General features: G+C 39.1%; 3 protein-coding genes across 3 annotated transcripts; 1 reads left to right on the top strand and 2 right to left on the bottom strand.

Annotated features, from left to right (window-relative positions):
- Positions 1-456: 456 nt before the first annotated feature.
- On the bottom strand, positions 457-7227 carry BGW36DRAFT_442986 (non-ribosomal peptide synthetase; the record flags this gene model as incomplete). The annotated part of the gene is made up of 10 exons (XM_046221596.1): positions 457-1378; positions 1433-2512; positions 2567-5023; positions 5048-5304; positions 5356-5631; positions 5666-6497; positions 6526-6637; positions 6665-6939; positions 6961-7004; positions 7056-7227. The coding sequence occupies 10 exons, from the start codon at positions 7225-7227 to the stop codon at positions 464-466; spliced, it is 6420 nt and encodes a 2139-aa protein (XP_046065128.1). The 3' UTR covers positions 457-463.
- A 1407-nt stretch (positions 7228-8634) lies between these two features.
- Positions 8635-10577, top strand: BGW36DRAFT_434214 (oxidoreductase; the record flags this gene model as incomplete). Its single annotated transcript, XM_046221387.1, has 3 exons — positions 8635-8917; positions 9015-9556; positions 9621-10577. The coding sequence occupies 3 exons, from the start codon at positions 8635-8637 to the stop codon at positions 10575-10577; spliced, it is 1782 nt and encodes a 593-aa protein (XP_046065127.1).
- A 47-nt stretch (positions 10578-10624) lies between these two features.
- Positions 10625-12224, bottom strand: BGW36DRAFT_442977 (tryptophan dimethylallyltransferase). The gene is made up of 2 exons (XM_046221595.1): positions 10835-12224; positions 10625-10775 (listed from the first exon to the last, which is right to left on the bottom strand). The coding sequence occupies exons 1-2, from the start codon at positions 12007-12009 to the stop codon at positions 10673-10675; spliced, it is 1278 nt and encodes a 425-aa protein (XP_046065126.1). The 5' UTR covers positions 12010-12224; the 3' UTR covers positions 10625-10672.
- Positions 12225-19689: the final 7465 nt, after the last annotated feature.

Here is a 19689-nt window from a genome sequence, read left to right as displayed (position 1 = left end):
ATCCTCTTTAGTAAATTAGGTGCAAGTTTGTCAATTACGAAAAAAGGAGAAAAACACAAGAATTTGCAACACTTTCCAATGATTTTCAATTGAAAGCTTTGAGTAAAAAATTACCACGCTAAATCCAACATATATTGCTTAGGGTTACATATATTGCACTGTAGCGGCCTGCCGTTGCGCAGACACATGAGATGATATGCGTGCGAGCAGTGAGCAGATATTTGAGCAGAGAGTTAGTCATTATTGTTATGAATTATTATTAGCATTTGTTTGCGCCTTATAGAGGTCATTTCCAGGCTTCCCCTCGCTTGCTTATTATTGCAGACACCACTCCATTCCCCTTCAATACGAAATAAGACACTCGGAGATAAAGAATATTAATTAAAGCTTTTAATGGCAATCTACTTCATTAATCATTATGTCCACGCATTATATACCAGCGGGCCAAACACTTGCCAATTACTCACTCTATGTCACAGAAGGCCACCCGGTAGATATCGATGTCTATATCCGTGTTCCTGAGAAGAATTCTTGTCATGGCTGAAATCTCATCAACCAAACTCTTCGCGATTTCCTTGTTCAGGATCCTGCTTGAGCCGATAACCTGTACCTCGACTGCCGACGTCCGCGGCGTGGAGCAGATCCATACTTCAGAACCTGGACGCAGCGAGCCGGACGAAGTAAACGACTTATACCGCGCGCCAGCAAGATTCAAGCCCAGGTCCATGTCGATATTCTGGTGTTGGAGGATGATACCAAACTCGAAATGCGTGTCTTTTGATGCTTTCGACTTTGTTGTTAGATTCATATTTTCATCGAGAAGATGCCGTGCACAATCGCGGATGATTGTTGAGAGTTCGACTCCCTCGTAGTCCATGCTGCCATTATGTTGGTCTTGGATATGGCGTAGGTATTCACAAACCGTCATATTCGGACGGATAGTTGCGCGAAAGGGAATACAGTTGACACAGGGCCCGACGATCTCATCAATACCGGCCACTGGCAAGCTGCGCCCATTCACGATCTGACCAACAAGGACGTCTCTTTGACCAGTTCGGCGTGCGAGAACGAGAGATACGGATGCTTTGATCACCATTGCGAGTGTTAGTCCGGCAGGGAGGTTGGTATACTGGATGCTGTTGGAGGCTGAGATTACAGACGGAAGGGACTGGGGAGAGCTTGCGGGGGACGATAGGAATAATGATAGCGCATTTGGAGAGAGGATGTAGCGAGGTGATGAGCCGGCGAGGTAGTCACGCCAGAAATGTCGTGCGCGCTGATTATTCTCGTGTAGGCTACGCTCATCGAGGAATCGCTCGAAATCCGTCGAGGTAATGGTGTGGGCTCCATTATAGAGAGCCTGGAGATCCGCAAAAATCTTTGGCACACAGATACCATCGTATTAGGCATGCGACAGTCGAGCAATTAAAACATGCGCTGCCTCGAACTTGTTGGAGACCAAAGTAAACCGCGTGGGTGGGTCGGCCGCAGTGACATCGACATCCTGCTCGTCTTGAGAAAGGGACCTGCTGTAGCTTTCGAGGTCATGGTCGGTGCTGACTGTGTGCAACGGGGTGTGGAGTCTCTGCATCACGATTTGAAGCGGTCTCGTTCCCGACGCTTCACCAGGCACAAACCTGGTTCGAAGGATGCTGTGAGCAGCGATAAGATGCGCACATGCCTTCCGCAATCGTTTGACATCTACTTTACCATCGATGTTAAACTGCCAATGTGTCCAGGGGTACCTCTGGATGAAAAATGCCTGAGCATCCGAGGCAGGGCGGGGGAGGCCCACCCTTTGTTGGCAAGTCTTAATAACTCCGGGCGAGAGAGGCAAAGGAGCCTTCTCCTGGGCAGAAGTAGCCGTTTTCTGGGCTAAACGGGCCAATGTCCCGTTATTAAGCACATCAGCGATGGTGAACGCAAAACCCTCTCGTCGCACCCGGGAAATCATCCGCATGGCCAAAACTGAATCGCCGCCGTGAGCGATGAACGTATCCTCGGACCCGATTGTCCCACACGGGACGCCGAGGAGATCCGTCCAGATCGTCTGAAGACGTTGCTCGGCCACACTGAGGACCGAGGTCGAGGTACTCGTCCGGCGGTCGTTGTTAGACCGGTATTGCTGCAGATCCTGCAACGATAGAGCAAGAATAGCATCTCGCAGCGCGCGGCGGTCGACCTTGCCTGTAACCGTGCTTGGGATGCGGCTGAGTGGTACAAAAACAGAAGGCACCATGTATAGTGGCAAGACGAACTGGAGGTAGGTTTGCGTGCGGGATATAGCGTGTTGGAAGTCCGCGTCTATGGGGAATAGGAGGCGTCCCCCTCCTCGTACCGGGGTCTCTACGCGCTGAATAAAGGCTACCAGCAGGGTGGATGCTGTATCATTGGCCAACGGTAGCTGAATAGCCTCGGCGACAACCTTCAGGCTGTCCGCACAACCGGGTAACCCGAGTCTGACCTGCGCCTCCACGCCAGCCAGATCGACACGCTGGCCGTGTATCTTAACCTGTGTATCTCGACGCCCGATATACCGAATCGAGCCATTTTCCTGGTACTACACAAGGTCGCCCGTGCGATAGAGTTGGATCTTCCCCCGGGTGCTGCGCGGGAAAGGCAGGCGGAGGCGCCATGACGGCGGGTCTATAAATGTGGCCGCGGTGACATCAGGTTGATTCAAATAGCCCTGAGCGAGGAAAGGTCCTTCAAGAAGCAGCTCCCCGACGGCCCCGATTGACATCAGCTGCGCAGGGTCAGAAGGGTTCGTAATCCAGCCTACGCCACCTACCACGTGCCCTATCACCCCGGGCTTCCAATGGTTCTTCTGAATGGGACCTACTGCGCAGATTGTGGCCTCTGCGGGGCCGTAACCGTTCACGAGGGACCGAATTGCACTGGACAAAGAACGATACCAGTGGTCAACGTGCTCCTGCATGACTGCTTCGCCGCCCAACACAAGGGTCGTGAGACTAGGCACCTCAGCTGGATCGATAGTTTGCGCCGTCGACGGAGTCATAAAGGACCAGTTGACGGCATACTTTTGAATAGACTCCGCCAGCTCGTTCAATCGCTCGAACTCTGACGGCACACAGATACAACCTCCAGCGGCCAGCGTTGTGAAGATCTCATAGATACTGACATCGAAGGCGTAAGAGGAGAGGTGTAGGGCGCGAGTGCTCGCATTAACTTTCATCGCGGAGCCATTGTAGCGAATACTGCTGCTTAAGGTTGAATGTGGCATTGCGACTCCCTTAGGCTTTCCTGTACTGCCAGATGTGAAAATGACGAAGGCCAGATCATCGGGGTTTGAGTGCATGTCAGGGTGAGAGTGGACGCGACGCTTGTGCGGGTCTTTCTCCAAGTGTTTCGTGAATTGTACTGACATGCAGAGCTCGCGCTCGGTCAGCCCCTCTGTCAGGGGAGCTGTCGCCGGATCGTTGACCACGATGCGCGTGGATACACTTGAGATTATTTCCTGCATACGTTGCCTCGGGACTTTGGAATCCAGCATCACGCAGGTTGCCCCAGTACGGAGGACAGCAATAATGGCAACTATTGTCCACCGGCTCTTCTCCATGCAAATGGACACAAACAATCCGGGTCCGACGGCGAACGAGGCCTTGAGCCGCCGTGCCAGAGCGGATGTTAAGACCACCAGCTGCCTGTACGTAAAATCACCGTCCCAGGCAGAGACCGCCAGTTGATGTGGTTGACTCGCTCCCTGAGCCAGTAAGAGGTCCGGGAGGCACCGACGGTCTGCTGGTGGCATGATGGTGTTCCAACCCTGTAGGTCCTCCCTGTCTCGTGGACTTAGCAGATCAATCTCCCCAACCTTTGCCGTGGGTTGACGGGTGATTTTATGTAGAATGTGCTCCCACTGTTGCATCATCCTCTCAACCTGCCCGGCGCTGAGGATCTGCGGGTCATACGCCACGTCAACAGAGACCGTGCTGCCATCCTTGGCCAACTGCAGAAGAAGGTTGAGCGCGTAGTTCGCGAATCGTGTCAGATCCATTCCTCTACCCGGGGTCCCGAAGGTGACGGGGAACAACCGTTGGGCCCGGTCGGGTGTCGCAGCTTGAATGTTGAGGTGGCTCTGGAAGCGGCAGGCCCTCGCGGCGTCGGCGCTAGCTTTGGCGATTCGCTGCAGGCCAGTCTGTACATGCGGGATCATTCTAATCGTGCGTGAATGGATCTGCTCTAGCAATTCTGTGACAGTATCATCCGAGCTAACCGCTACTATCATGGGCACTGTAGCAATGGTTGGTCCGGCCACCTCCGCGATGGTGTCCAGGGGAGCACTCCGGCAATTGACGGTGAGACCGTAGGCAGCTTCGACCGAGTCCGTGTACTGTGCTACCAACATTGACCAGGCCAGGTGGATATATGTTGCGGTCGTATGGCGGCGAGCCGTCATTTTCATGTCCTTCACGATGTGCCGGAGCGTCGCCGTAGGTGAAGGTCGATACTGAACTGACGGCAGGCTTGGGAAGACAGCAGCTTCAAGGCCAGCCAGCTCGTCGCGCCAGAAGGTATCTAGAGCATTGTCGTCGGTTTCCTGCAAATACCCTATGAAGGAGTGAAAGGGCTGACACGTTCTCACCGACCGACCCTGAAAGGCGAGCTCCAGGTGGTTGTGGATCAGCTCCATTGTCCAAGCGTCCCAGATCGCGTGATGGATTGTCAGCGTCAGTTTGCCATCAACGAAGGAACAGCGCATTAAAGGTGAGCCTGGGAGAATTGGTAATTCAGAAGTTTCTTCTTGCCACGTCAAATTCTCTCTAATCACCACCTGCAAAAGGCCCTGCGGGGTCTGGATAATGCGCGTGCGGAGGATAGGGCAGGTTTGCACCGTGGCTTCCCACGCTGACCTGAATCGGATTATGCTAGTAGATGCTGGAACTTGGAACACAATCTGGTGCCTGTACATTCCGGGATGCGTCATTGATATAGCAAACATTCCTTCCTGCAACGGCGTACACGGGTAGACGTCTTCAATATCCGCAGAAGAAGCACCGCACTACTCCTGGGCGAGACGCAACACCTCGTTGCTGTTTCTGGTACCTAACAGTGTGAAAGGTGCATAGACAGGGGATCGGCTGAGACAGACACTGGATGCTTTGGTTGTTGCGTCCTGCGCTTGCTGCTCTAACCGTTTCGTCCCCAGCACGTCGCGAATATCAAGGATAAGACCAGCCTGCCGCGCGGCTCCTACAAGGCGTACCGCCAGAATAGAGTCTCCACCTAGTTGCACAAAAGTGTCATTCATTCCAATCCCCGTCAATGGAAGCCCGAGCGTGTCTACATACAGCTTCTATAGCTTGAGTCCAATTGGCGTGGCGGGTTGCCGACTGTGTGTGGGTGAGCTTGCGAATGCTTGTAGGTCGGTTCTTGAAAGACTAGCGGCGGTCGACCGCAGAATGGAGTGGTTTACCTTGCCAGAAGTAGTCCTGGGGATACAAGCGACGCGGATGAATATACTAGGGATCATGTAGGTTGGGAGTTGTTCTTGAAGCCGGGTCTGGACCGCGGCAAACCTCTGGATTGAGGCAGAGTCAGGGGGCGGGAATAAGGAGGGGGAATCACTAGCTGGACCTGTCTTCATCATGTCAAGTTGAATAAATGCCACTAGCCTGTCACGATTGTCGCATTCGGTGGTCACCTTCTCCGACAATCACTTCCGCGGCCGTGGGCAGGGTCTCTCGAATGTGCTGTTCAATGCCAGCCAGCTCCACCCGCTGTCCTCGGATTTTCACCTGCCCCTCTTTGCGGCCGAGGAGGGCTAGAGATCCAGTGACGCTGTCTTGGACTGCTAGGTCTCCTGTCCGGTACAGTCGATGTTGATACTGCCCAACACGAAGCCTCTGCAACCATGTCGGCGGGTCTATAAACGCCGTCGCGGTGGCTTTCTTATTATTCAAGTATCCCCGCCCAACAATGGGTCCTTCTAATAACAGCTCCCCCTCCGTCCCAGGGGCTACTAGGCGCTCTGCATCATCTGGGTTGACCAACCAGACCACGGCGCCTGTATGCTGACTGAAACAGTTGGCATTCGCTCCAGGCTTGACCTCGGGTTCCGTCGTGGCGTTCACCGAGCACTCTGCAGTGCCGTATGCATTTACAAGTCTAATCCCGCATTCAGCGTAGAATGCCGCTTCCGTAGGATGCATTGCTTCTCCGCCGAGGATCAAGGTGCGGATGTATCTTGCCTCGCGCCACGGCATGGTCCTCGAGAAGGAGGGGGTCGACATGGCGTGGCTGACGTTGAACTTATTCAAAGCCTCGATGAACAATGCGGGATCTGTCCGTTCGGTCTCTTTCAGCACGCACAGGCAGCCGCCCGCCATCAGTGTGCTCAGTGTCTCCATAATGCTGACATCAAACGCGTAGGAAGAAAATTGCAAGACTCGAGATGTGTGATCAATCTGGAATACTTTCAAGTGTTCTCTGGCTCCGGAAGCGTAGGCCCGGTGTTCAATCACCACCCCCTTGGGCTTTCCTGTTGAACCCGAGGTGAAGGACGCATAATAAGGCGTTAGCCGGGGAGACAGATGTCGTTAGCGGCTGAGCCGTCAGAGGACTGGGGTACCACGCTTCACAAAGACGTTCGACGACGACCGCGTTCGCTATTTGGCTGCAGCGCTAAACTTGAGCAGCGCACGTGAGAATGATGGTGGCCTCCAGGTCTTCGCAGGACGCTCGCAACCTGGGGAGCGGGTGTGACAGGTCCAGCAGAGTAAAAGCCGCTCCGGCCTTAAGGACACCAAGGATGGCAACTGTCGTCCACTGTGACTTGTCCATGGAAATTGGGACAAATGATTCGGGTTTCACACTGAGTAGGATTAGGAGAAACGATAGTCGAGTAGATAGCTTATCGAGCTCCCCATAGGTGAAAGATCCGTCCCAGGCAACTACAGCCGGGGCGTCGGGAGCTTCCTGGCATCTCCGCTAAATGACATCGTGGACGCATACGTTCCAGAACTCCGGAATTTTGGTGCTGGCTTTTAAGGGGTGATTGTGATCTTGCGCGGCTTCCAAGGAAGGATCGTGACTGTCGGGATTGGGCGGTGTGTAGATGGGTGAGTTGTCGGGTGACGGAGTAAAAGCTAGCGACGCGACGGAGGAAGGAACCGATTCTTCTGTTATATGTATCCGTGCAGGAAGCTTGATCTCGAAGGTGCCTGCTGTGTGCTGAGGCCATTCGGTAATTCCTTCCAAATCCATTGCGGACGGCTGGTTTGCTGATACCAAGACCGGGAGGGGTACTATTGTTCTCGAACGCAACATCATGAACAAGCAATTTATACTCTAGCTTGATAATTCCTGCTCAGCAGTTTAACGATTCTGGTATCGTATCGCCCTTACGCGTCACCTACCGAATGGAATGATTCCCGCGCTCAACCTGTTTACAATTTCAGCTGTCGCATCCGCGGGTGCTCTTCAAGCACGTACCGTGTGACGTGTTGACATCCTTGGATTCCTTTGGCACCATGGTGATACCATAGAGTAGTATCTGATGAAGGGCTATCAGCATCATGCTACTTCCAGACCAAGGAAAAAATGCAAATGGGCATATGTCATGCCCAGTAATGATAGGCATATCCAACACAAGAATAAATCTGAGTGGGCCTTTTGCGGGGCTCCTCGGGCCTACCCTTGTGGACCCGACACAGCGGGTCTCCTGCGAAAGCCTTGCTAGGTGATCCTGCGGCTGAAATAGACATGAATTCCCGGAGGCCAGAATTTCGACGCAGGAGGTCTGAACCGCCTCCCCAACTACCTACCCGTCGAACCAATCAAATCGGTAAGTACCCTTTTAGGATCGCCCAAACTTAACAATGGTCTAGAAGTAGTTGAAATTACTCGGTGAAACCGACTTCGTAGTGACCGCTAATAATCTGGAATATTAGCGTCATATCAGGCAAGGAAAATGATAGCATCTTGCAGTGACGCAAGGGGTCCAGAATGATTGTATCTTGCAGTGACGCAAGGGCTCCATGCAGGTGCGAGTCTAATACCTACCTCGGTGAAGAAAGAATATGGAGAGTTGGAATGCTATGCGAGGCCACAAAACTCTCCCGTGCCATTCTACACCGGGAATACAATTCCAAAACTCATTATTGATATATGCGCCTCGTACGACGTGGACGTGAGCTAGCCTCTGAGCGGCGTTGCTGGGTCACATGTGAAGAAAAGGTATCAAGCCCTATGCAAGGAAATGCTTGAAAGCTGGATGTTGTGCTGGAAATCAAGGGAGATGACAGGAACTGCAACATTATGCAAACGAATTATGACCTCGTCTTTACTACTTAGGATGATGAACGGTAGGGGTTAGAGTATCTCTGCTGCCGGAATTTCCGTGATGCATGAAATTGCCCTTGGGAATGGCTATCCACATTTTCTCAGTGCCCACACAATCCTTGCGAGGGTGAGAGGAACAGGCGGTCTAGGTGTGCGAGAGGATACGATGCTATCCGAATCAATGGTAATGAATCTCTTACGCATGGGACAGGAGAAACGGGATTGCCTCTGATTGCCTAGTTCTTAGATGCCCTTTCCCATGTGATAGGGTTATAATACTACATCCTCCGCGTCGCAGCGGTAACCATTACCCGATATACACCACTCAAAATGCGGTTCATAGGTGTATTATCGGCGGTCTTATTCGGCCACACGCTCGGCCAGCCCCAAGACTCCACCAAACCGTTCGCTGGCGTCCACTGCCGATGTCGCCCAATCGACCCCTGCTGGCCGTTCCCGGAGGAGTGGCACGCCCTAAACAGCTCGGTTAACGGCCGACTCGTCAGCGTCCGTCCGATCGGATACGTGTGCCACGAGCCCGCATACGATAAAGCCGCGTGCGAGCATGTAGAAGCCATGTCGCCGAGTGGTGAATGGAGAGCAGCACAACCAGGTACGCCCGGCCTTCCCTTCCCCTCTACCCTACCCATTACCATGTCACCGATACTTGATCCATTGATCCATCATACTGAGGCGAATCGGATGACAAGGTGCCCTCCAAGACTACGGGTGGGAAGCCTCCCTCGCCCGCAATGAAACGTGCTACATCGGACCAGGCAGCGATCGCACACAATCATGTCACCAGGGCCGGATGCCACTATACTCTCTAGTCGCACAGTCAGCCCACGACATCCAGGAAGCCGTCCGCTTCGCATCCGCGAAAAATCTGCGTCTTGTTATCAAGAACACGGGGCATGATGCCATCGGGCGCTCAAGTGCTGTCGATTCGTTCCAGATTCTCACGCAGGGGTTAAAGGATATTCAGTTTAGCGATGACTTTGTGCCGTCAACTGTGGAGGGTGGGGAGAGTGTGGGAGCGGAGGGTCCGGCTGTTACCTTTGCTGCTGGCGTACTGGGCAAGGATTTGTACGCGGCTGCCGCGGAGCATGGGTATACCGTTGTCGGTGGTGAGTGCGGGACTGTTGGTATTGCCGGTGGATTTATTCAGGGAGGGGGTGTGTCGACCGTTTTGGCGCCACTGAGGGGTCTCTCGGCTGACCTGGTCCTGCAGTTCAAGGTTGTCACAGCGGACGTATGCTCGCTAAATAATCTATTCAGATTGCCCTGATGTACCACTACTAACCTGAGAATAATAGGGCACTCTAGTAACTGCCAACAATCACCAAAACCCCGACCTCTTCTGGGCCCTTCGCGGCGGTGGTGGCGGTACATTCGGCGTAGTCGTGAGCGTCACAATGCGCGTGTTCGAAGACCACCCGTCCGTAGTCTCTTCCCTAACCTTCTTAACAACCACCCGCGACGAAGACTACTGGGCCGCCGGCCAGGAAGTCATCGAAAAAGCCCGAGAGCTGGCCGTCTGCGGGAGTTCCGCACAGTACTACTTTGGCCGCACGCCGACAGGGGAGCCGTACGTGAAGCTCAGCATGTTCTCCCATTTTGTTGAGGATGTGAGAGTCATTGAGAAGGCCTTCGCGCCGCTGCTTACTTCGCTGGAGCTGCGTGGTATCGAGGCTGAATTCAACGCGACGGCGTACGGGAAACTGACCTCGTACCTGGCCATCCCGCAGGGACTGTACTTTGGCGGAATGGGATATCATCAAGAGAACGTCCTCATCCCCAACGAGCTGTATCACAAGCCAGAAGGTCCGGTGCAGATAATCGAGCGACTGGCCGCCATCGAACTAAACCCGAGTGACGTCTGGGTGGTGAACACCCTGGGCGGGCAGGTAAATCGGAACAAGCACGTGGACAGCGCGCTTCACTATGGCTGGCGAGATGCTGCGTTACTACTCGTGGGTAATCGTCTCTTCGGCCCATCATTGCACGAACAGAAACAGGTTCAAGACCGCCTTACAAGAGTGGAGGCGCCTATTCTGCAGTCGTTTGAACCGATGCCAGTCGCAGTGTACTTGAATGAAGCGGATCCTCATCTGGAGGACTCGCAGGAGTGGTTTTGGGGGGGGAAGTACGAACGTCTGAGGGAGATTAAGCGGAGGTGGGACCCAAAGGGGTTGTTTATTGTGCCACTCGGGGTGGGGAGTGAAGATTGGGATGAGGATGGAATGTGTTGGGCAGGTAAAAAAATAATTTAATGTATCGTCATTCAAGCTGATAGGAAGACTGTCATAAACTAGTTCATTGACTTATCTCGCCTTCGAAATCTACGGCAAGTCAAAAAACTCTTCTCTTAGAAATGAGAAATATACACGCTAAGATATGGCTTCCCCTTCTTATACGAGAACGAAACAGCTTCTTGGACATGCGTCGTCTTACTGAAATCCTGGTTCGGGCTATATACCACATTAGCTTAGACTAGCCATCCATGCCCCCTATCAGGAAAAGTACTCACTAATACCCAAAAAGATTCTCCTTATAAGTCTCTGCAACCTGATCCCACCCCATTTTCTCGAAAAACCTCGTAAGCGCATCAGCAATATGTGCATCCGGCATACCAAATGGCACAAGATAAACCTGTGGTTCTGGCTGTGGAGAGCTCTGCAAAAGGGTATAGTTGACAATAAAGGGCAGTAGAACCTTGGGCGGCTCCCCGAGCTTCAGGTGGTCGATCTTCATATCGCGAATGCCGGGCGGAATTTGCAGGAGGTCCCAGAGCTCTCGCAGCGCCTGGAGTCCGGTCTGGGTCATGGCGTCGTTGGGGATACGTCCTCCCAGCGTCCACAGATCGACGAGTCGCTCGAATGTCACTTTACTATCCAGTCCGTAGACTTTGAGTCTGGCCTGTGCCGGGTCGAGCATATCACAGCCTAGGTATGCGGTGATAAAGGTTGATTGCGGTTCCGCTGCGCGGACTGCGATGTATCTCTCCATCTCGGCCAGTGGAGTAGCGATCTGGCCCCTCCGATCCACAGTGCGGATGGCATTGCAGATGAGCTTGTCAGCGGAAATACCAGTCGCAAGTGACTTCATCGCGGTGAAGATATACCCCTTTAACATGGGTCGGTCGCCCTTCATATCAACCGCAAACTGATACTGTCCACGGGCCGGTCCACCGGGGGTAAAGTCCGGGCGCGACGTGAGAGCGTTCGCCTCGTCTTTCGACAGAAGCAGCAAATCAGCCAGCTCGCGGAGCCACGTTGTGTCAATCCTCTCGTCAAAGCTGACAAGATCTCCAACAACGTCCCACATTTTCTCGACATTAAAAGGGTCATCCACTGTACCCGCACGAGGCCCAATCGGCTCATATGAGTATCGAACCGTCAACTCTGGCAGGTTCAGGCTGAACTCAAAGGGGAAACCGTAGGGACTAAGCCCACTCTTGTAGGGCTGCTTTCCGGTTTTGCTTCTGCCGCCCGGGAATACACCCAGGTAGGGTAGGACGCACCGGTAGAAAAACGCCAGCTGTTTGTATTGCGCATGGAGGGTATAGTTTGCGTCGTTCATGCTTTTGACGAATACCGGTGCGGTGTAGTGCCACCATAATTCTTGGTCTTCGGTTGTAAAGTGGAAGGCCTGGCTGAGGACTTCGTAGGGGGCAAGGCTGGGAGGTGATGAATCGATTGTCATTGTGTAGGTGACTTTGAAGAGCTATATTGAAATCTCTCGTTTTCCGGTGTTTTGGGGGATTTGGGGAAGGCGGGAGGTCTTCGTGGGAACTTAGGATATTCAAATGGTATTTGTTTCTATCTGTTTCACTCTCTTGACTGGTGAAGGAAACCTATCCGTAACCCTAAATGACGAGTCTGTGCGTTCTGATGCACAGTAAAAGAATTAATAACTCCCTTGCGTAGTCGGTCCCTTAAGAACATCCCGTGGGTTGGATGGCGATGTTCTAGTCAACGCGAAGCATTTCGTGGCTCCTCATTGTAATGCGGCACCTGCAAGGGCGTAAGGTCAGGGTTAGCCATCAGCGTATCGCGCCATCTAATCCTTGCGCGAGAGTTTAATTTCAAAATTCTACCAAACCCTTAACATACTTGATGGTACTTAAAGCAAGCTGTAACTCCGTATACAATAAGGCTATTAGGCAAGCCTAATAGGTGTAACGGCCGGATTGGCACCTTGGTTGCCTCAAGCTAGGGAATGGTCATGTCAGGGTGGGTCTCTGACATGACACAAATTTTTGTCAGGCTTGACAAAATTTTCAAGGGCTTGACGTCAATCCATTTTTACTAACAAATTATAGAGGGAGTAGGCTGTCATTTGGTTCGGTTCGGACCGAACCAAAACCGATCTGAAATCCGAATGGTCCAGTTCTGGTCCTATATACAGTGAATTGATATGATTTAATTTAATAAATCTAGAATCATATAGTTTTTAAAAATCTATTTAGATCTAATTTAATTTAGATTTTTAGTTTAATTTTATCTAAATATCTAAATATTAATAGATTTCTATTAATAATACTAATATATTTAAGATTAATTCTAAATTTTTTATAATTATTATTAATTATATAATTATTTCTAAAATAACTTTTTATAAATTAAATTTTTATTTTTTGAATTAGGACTTTATTTTAAATATTTTTATAAATATTATAATAAATTCTTAATATTTAAATTATAATTTAAGAATTATTTAAATAATAATAATATCTTTTCTATTTTTTATTTATATTTTTTAGATTATATTATATAGTTAATCTATTTATTAGAGAAAATATATATATATTTCTATACTGATTTTATAATATTCATTATTATTTATTTATTTTTTAAATATATTTTAATAATTAAATAGAAAATTATGATCAAATAATTAATTCTAATTTTTATATTATTTATCTATTAAATTCATTAAAATTTAGAGAGATTTTAATATATTTTTAAAAATAAAATTTAATTATAATTAAAAATTCTTTAATATAGTTCAATTATCTAAATAAAAATTAGATTAAACTTAGATTAATTTAACTATAATTAGTAATTCTTTTCTAGTATAGTTTAGTTTTAATTTAAAGAGTTAAAACTATTTAATTTTTGATTTTAGTTTTAATATTAAAGATTAAATCAAATCAATCTATTTTTAGGTTTGGTTCAGAAACTCAGGACCAGAACTGAACCAAATGACAGTCTAATAATTCTATTAGTAAGTTTAAGATCTATCTAAATAATTTAATCTATTATATTCTATATAAATTAATAATGAATTTTTTAATTTAATAAAAATAAATTGAATATAAATATCTTATAGTAGTTTAAATAATTAAAAATTTTTTTATTATAGAATTAACTAGTATTTTTATTAAATAAATATTTAGTATTAGTTATAAAATATATTATTATATAAAAAATAAATTAATTATATATATAATATTTAAGATTATATTTCTAATATATAATATTTAAGATTATATTTCTAAAATATAATAAAAAAATTTATTTAATTTATTTTTTATTTTAAAATTTTTTACTTTTTTAAATTTTTTTATTTAAAATTTTCTATTTTTTTTACTCTTCTCATTGCTTAGTGAGAAATATTTTTCCTTTTCAGTTTTCTATATAGATATTTTTTCAGGCCCCGAGATCCCACATTCCCGTCCCACGGCCACCCTAGCTATTAGAGAGAAAGTTATTGGTTTAGATTATATAATTAAGAAAGACTTTGAGCTGAAGACTAATTTAAGCTGAGTAGATTTATATTAAAAGTTATATTAAAAATTATATAAAAGATATTATTTAGTTTTTTTTTTAAAATAAGAAATTAAGTCTATATGTCTGAGTTTTTATCTTAGATTATTGATATTTAATCTAACTAAATAAAGGTATATATAGTGAGATAAAGGATACTGATATTATGCTTAAGGTCTTATAATATCAATTGTGATATATCATAATTGATCTTGGGGTATCCCTGAGCCTCTCGTTCCTGCCGGATTAGGCTTGAACATACTCCCTGGGTCTATCCCTGTTACAGATATGTAATCTTTATAGCTTTTAGCTGGGTAAGGCTATAAAACTTAAATAAATAAATATATTCTTAATTCTAGGTATATTTATCTTAATTGAATTTACTTTATATAAAATCTATATATTATTTAAATAGTTTTTATTATCTATTAAACTTTTTAAAATCTGAAATCTCTAAGCTTATATCATTATTAAATCTATTAGTTAGATGGTCTATTTAGTTTTTAATATATTATAGCTAATATAGATTAATACTCTTTTTATAATAAATAATATTACTATGTCGGAATATTTGGCGCTAAGCACATTGGGAAAGGATTAGAAACACCCAAAATTACGATCAGTAGTGCCAAAACGCCATGCCAAAAAGTGATATTACTCAATTTTCAATACCTTACCCCTGATGACAAATATTAGTATAAATTCGCATATAAATATATTTAGATAGATAAATTCTTTATAATTTAGATTTATATCTTAATTTATTTTAATATATAAAAAGTCTAATAGTTATAAATCTAGATTAATATAAATATTGATTATTAAAACTATTTTTTAAATTATATTACTTTTACTACCTTTATTAAATAACTTTAAATATAATTTATTAATTTCTACTGAATCTAAACAAATTAAAGCTATTTAAAATAGTATTTAATAATATTTCTAAAGCTTTTATCATTTTAAGTAAATAAGCTAATTAGAATAATTAAATAATTAATATTTAAATATTAATAAACTATTATCTATTATACTAATATTTTTAAATATTTTAGACTTTACATTAACTAAAAAAGATATAAATAAAGAGATTAAATAAAAATATTATAAATAAGATATAGAAATATATATTATTTAAAAGACTTTAATATAAAATATTAATTAAAAGAATTATATCTATATTTAAAATATTATTAAAATTAAAGATTAATTAAAAATATTAAAAGAAAACTTTACTATAATAAGTCAGTAAAATAATATTATATTAATAGAAAGATATTATTGAATTTATAAATCTTTAAGAAATAATAGTAATGCTAAAGAATAGATTAAAAAATAAGAATTAATATATAATAAGTATATAAAGATAAAGATATTGAATATTTAGAATAAATATTATAAGATTAACTTTATATAATCAATAAAGAATCTAATATTAAAATTCTATTTTATTTAGAATAATAAATATATATAGTATATTATTAAAGATAATAGATATAAATTACTAAATTTGAAGTATTTAATATTAATCTTTAAAATATATACTTAATAAATCAAACTTTAAATATCTAGAGTATTAATATTATATAAGATATTATAAGATTAAAATGATAATAATATTCTAAATATTTAAAATTTATCAGATTAGAACTATAATTATAAAAATAAATTAAAATCTAATAATAAAAAATATATTTATAGAAAGAATTATAAATTTAAATTTTAATATTATTTATATCTGAATCTTTAAGTGAGAAAGAAGAATTAAAAAGAAAATCTAAAAATAAAAAAATATATAAAAATATTTTTTAATAAATTTTTAAAACTTAAGAAGTTTTATTAAAAAATTAAGATTAAAAAGAAGTTAAGATAAGATAATAATAATTTAAATAGTAATTTAAATAGTAATAATAAATTAATGAATAAAATAATTACTTTGAATTATACTAATAATTAATTTATTTATATAGTAATATTATATAATATCTTAATAAATATCATAATAGATACTGATATAAAGAAAAGCTTTATATATAATATTAAAACTGATAGTTATATTTATAATAATATTTCTAAATTTATTAAGCTTTAAAAAACTCTTAGAATTATTAAAATTAAAGATATAATAGCTGAAAATAGGCTGTCATTTGGTTCGGTTCTGGTCCTGAGTTTCTGAACCAAACCCAAAAGTGGGTCAGTTCAGTTTGGTCTTTAATATTGGAACCAGAATTAAAAACTGAATAATTCTAACTTTTCGAATTGAAATCAAATCATATTAAAAAAAATTACTAATTATAATTAGATTGATTCAAATCTAATCCGATTTTTATTCAGATAATTAAACTATATTAAAGAATTTTTAACTATAGTTAGCTTTTATTCTTAAAAATATATTAAAATCTCTCTAAATATTAATGAATTAGATAGATAAATAATATAAAAATTATAATTAATTATTTAAATTATAATTTTCTATCTAATTATTAACATATATTAAAAAATAAATAGATAATAATGAATATTATAAAATAGATATAAAAATATATATATATTTTTTTTATTAAATACGCTATATAACATAATTTAAAAAAATATATATAAAAAAAGTATTATTACTATCTAGATAATTCTTAGATTATAATTTAAATATTAAAAATTCATTATAATATTTATAAAAATATCTAAAATAAAGTTTTAATTCAAAAAATAAGAATTTAATTTATAAAAAACTGTTTTAGAAATGATTATATAATTAATAATAATTATAAAGGATTAGAGTTAATCTTAAATATATTAATATTATTAATAAAAATCTATTAATATTCAGATATTCAGATAAAATTAAACTAAAAATCTAAACTGAATTAGATCTAAATAAACTTTAAAAAATTATATGGTCCTAGACTTAGTGAATTGAACTATATCAGTTCACTGTATATAGAATCAGAACCGGACCATTCGGGTTTCAGATCGATTTTGGTTCGGTCCGAACCGAACCAAATGACAGCCTAGATGAAAAGTATGTAATTAATAATGATTTTAAAAATTTCTATAAAAATATATTTATTAAGTATATATAGACTATTCCTTATATATCTAAATAAAATAGTATTTTAGAATACTTTAAGAGAGTAATAATAATATATATAAAATCTCTACTTATTAAGAGTAAATTACTGCTTAATTTATGATTAAAAGCTATAAAAGTAATGGTTTTTATAATGAATTGAATATTAATAAAGTGATTAAATTAGAAAATATTATATAAAATTGTCTATATAAAATCTGAATAGGAAAAGCCTTAGAAACCATATATTAGCAATCTGTTCAAATTTAGTGCAAAAATATATATCAAAATTAATAATATTTTAAAAATATATAAAATAATATTATATATATAAATTAATTATCTAATTAGATATTAATCTTATAATATTTAGTATATTTAGATTCTAATTAATAAGAAGATTATTAGGATAAAAGACTATCAATTTAATAAGACTAGAAGATATAATCTTAAAAACTATTTATTAGTAAAATTATTAGAGAAGGAATTCCTATAATATATATTATTATTGATATTAAGAATCTTGAATTTATAGATATTAAACAAAAAGTATTCAATTTAATTGATATTAAAAATAATATTTAAAATAGCTAAATTAATAATAAAGATAACAATTAAAAAGATTTGAATTTTAATATTTAGAAGTTGAATAATTTATAATTTAAAATAATTAATTAAGCTTTTACTCTTCTATCTTTAAAAATTAATATTAAAGCATTTTAAATAGTTAAAAATAATAATAATTTGAATATTAATTGCAAAGTTAATAAAATAGTAAAATATTTAGAAAGTGATATTAATAAGATAGATAATTAACTTTAAATTAAGATTCACTTACTGTTATCTAATTAAATTAGTGAAATATTGGCTATATATAAAATATTACTAGGAATACCACTTTTAATAATTTTAATTAATTTTGATATTATTAATAAGAATTAAAATAATTTAATAATAAATATTTTAAATAATTTATAAATACTATTATAAGAATTATTATAATCTATATATAAGCTTTAATAAAAGTAAGATAAATTACTCTATAAAATATTAATCTATAGCTATCTTAAAATAATATTATTAAAGAACTATATAATAGAAGGAAGTTATACTATATTAAGAAAATAAATCAGCTAATCAATTAAAAATATAAAAATTATTTAAATTTTATCAATTTAAAATTTTAATATAAAATAATTATAATAGTTTTATTCTTAATCTTTATATTCTAAAAGAATAAGCTTTATATTAATAAATTGCTTTCAAAGCTATAAATATAGAAGGAAATACTTTAATATTTTATGAAAGATAGATTCTAAAAGGTTATAAATATTAAATATTAAGAATTAAAAAAAATAAGTATTTAAGAAATTATTAATATCTTTATTAATCTTAAAATTCAATAATTATTAATAAAATAAGTATTCAAATATAAACTTATTTAATATAGTTATTTTAATAAATTCAAAATATAATTATATATTAAAAAAAATTTATAATACTTAATAATAGCAGATATAAGAATAGCAATATTTATAATACATAGTTTTAGAACTATAATAGTATTTGTTATAGTATTTAATTTAAAAATATAGTAATATAATATAGTTAATATCTTTATAAATAGTTTACTTAATAAAATAGTTTATTTAAAATGCTTTAAAGGCTATATATTTAAAAGAAAATATTTTTATTAAAATATATATTTTATAGTTTAAAAAAAATATCTAGATTATAATAGAAAGAGTTTATAAATATATTTATTAAATATAGATTTATATAAGTGAATAAAGATAAATGTTTATTTATCTAATAAAATATAATTTTAATATTTTTTATTGATGATATTATTGCTTTATATCTAAACAGTAATTAGGATAAATTTTAATGATTTTATGATTTATTTATATATATTTATAATGTATATAAAATGTCTAAATTTGAATGGTTTTTAGATATTAGAATTATTTGAGATAAAAAGCTTTAGAAAATCTAGTTTATATAAAGTTTTTATATTAATAAGATTACTAGTTAATATTTAATTAATCTAAAGAAATGAATATTTATATCTTTATTAAAAAAATTAATTAAATATACTAAAAAATTATCAGCTTAGTAAATATATATATATTAATGATATATTGAATTAATTCTTTATATCTTAGTTATAATAAAATTAGACATTATAAAGATAGTAAATAAATTTATTAAATTTCTTTAAAATCTTACTTTAGATTATTTAGATAAGATTTATTAAATTATTAATTATTTATATATAATAAAAGATTATATAATTAAATATTTTATATTAATATTTAGAGATATTAAGATTTTTATATATATATTTAATATAATATTTATTAATACTCTTAATTAGAAAAGCTCTGAAAGCTATCTTTATAAATTGTATAATAATTTAATCGATTAAAAGATTAATAAATAGAAAACAGTTATAACCTTAATAATTAAAATAAAATTATTAGCTTTATTTAAAGCTAGAAAATAATTTATAGTATAGAAATTATTTTTTAAATTAATTAATTATAA

The sequence above is a fragment of the Talaromyces proteolyticus genome (genome assembly GCF_021365285.1).
Source record: "Talaromyces proteolyticus strain PMI_201 chromosome Unknown BGW36scaffold_19, whole genome shotgun sequence".
Classification (NCBI taxonomy): Eukaryota; Fungi; Ascomycota; class Eurotiomycetes; order Eurotiales; family Trichocomaceae; genus Talaromyces; species Talaromyces proteolyticus.
The sequence above is the reverse complement of the archived record's forward strand: the minus strand, read 5'-3'. Positions and strand labels throughout refer to the sequence as shown.

Excerpts from the sequence above, each read along its gene's own strand:
- BGW36DRAFT_442977 (XM_046221595.1), bottom strand. The coding sequence starts at position 12,009 with ATGACAATCGATTCATCACCTCCCAGCCTTGCCCCCTACGAAGTCCTC. Across the intron at positions 10,776-10,834 it reads GAGAATCTTTTTGGGTATTA|CCCGAACCAGGATTTCAGTA; the intron begins GTGAGTACTTTT and ends TGTGGTATATAG.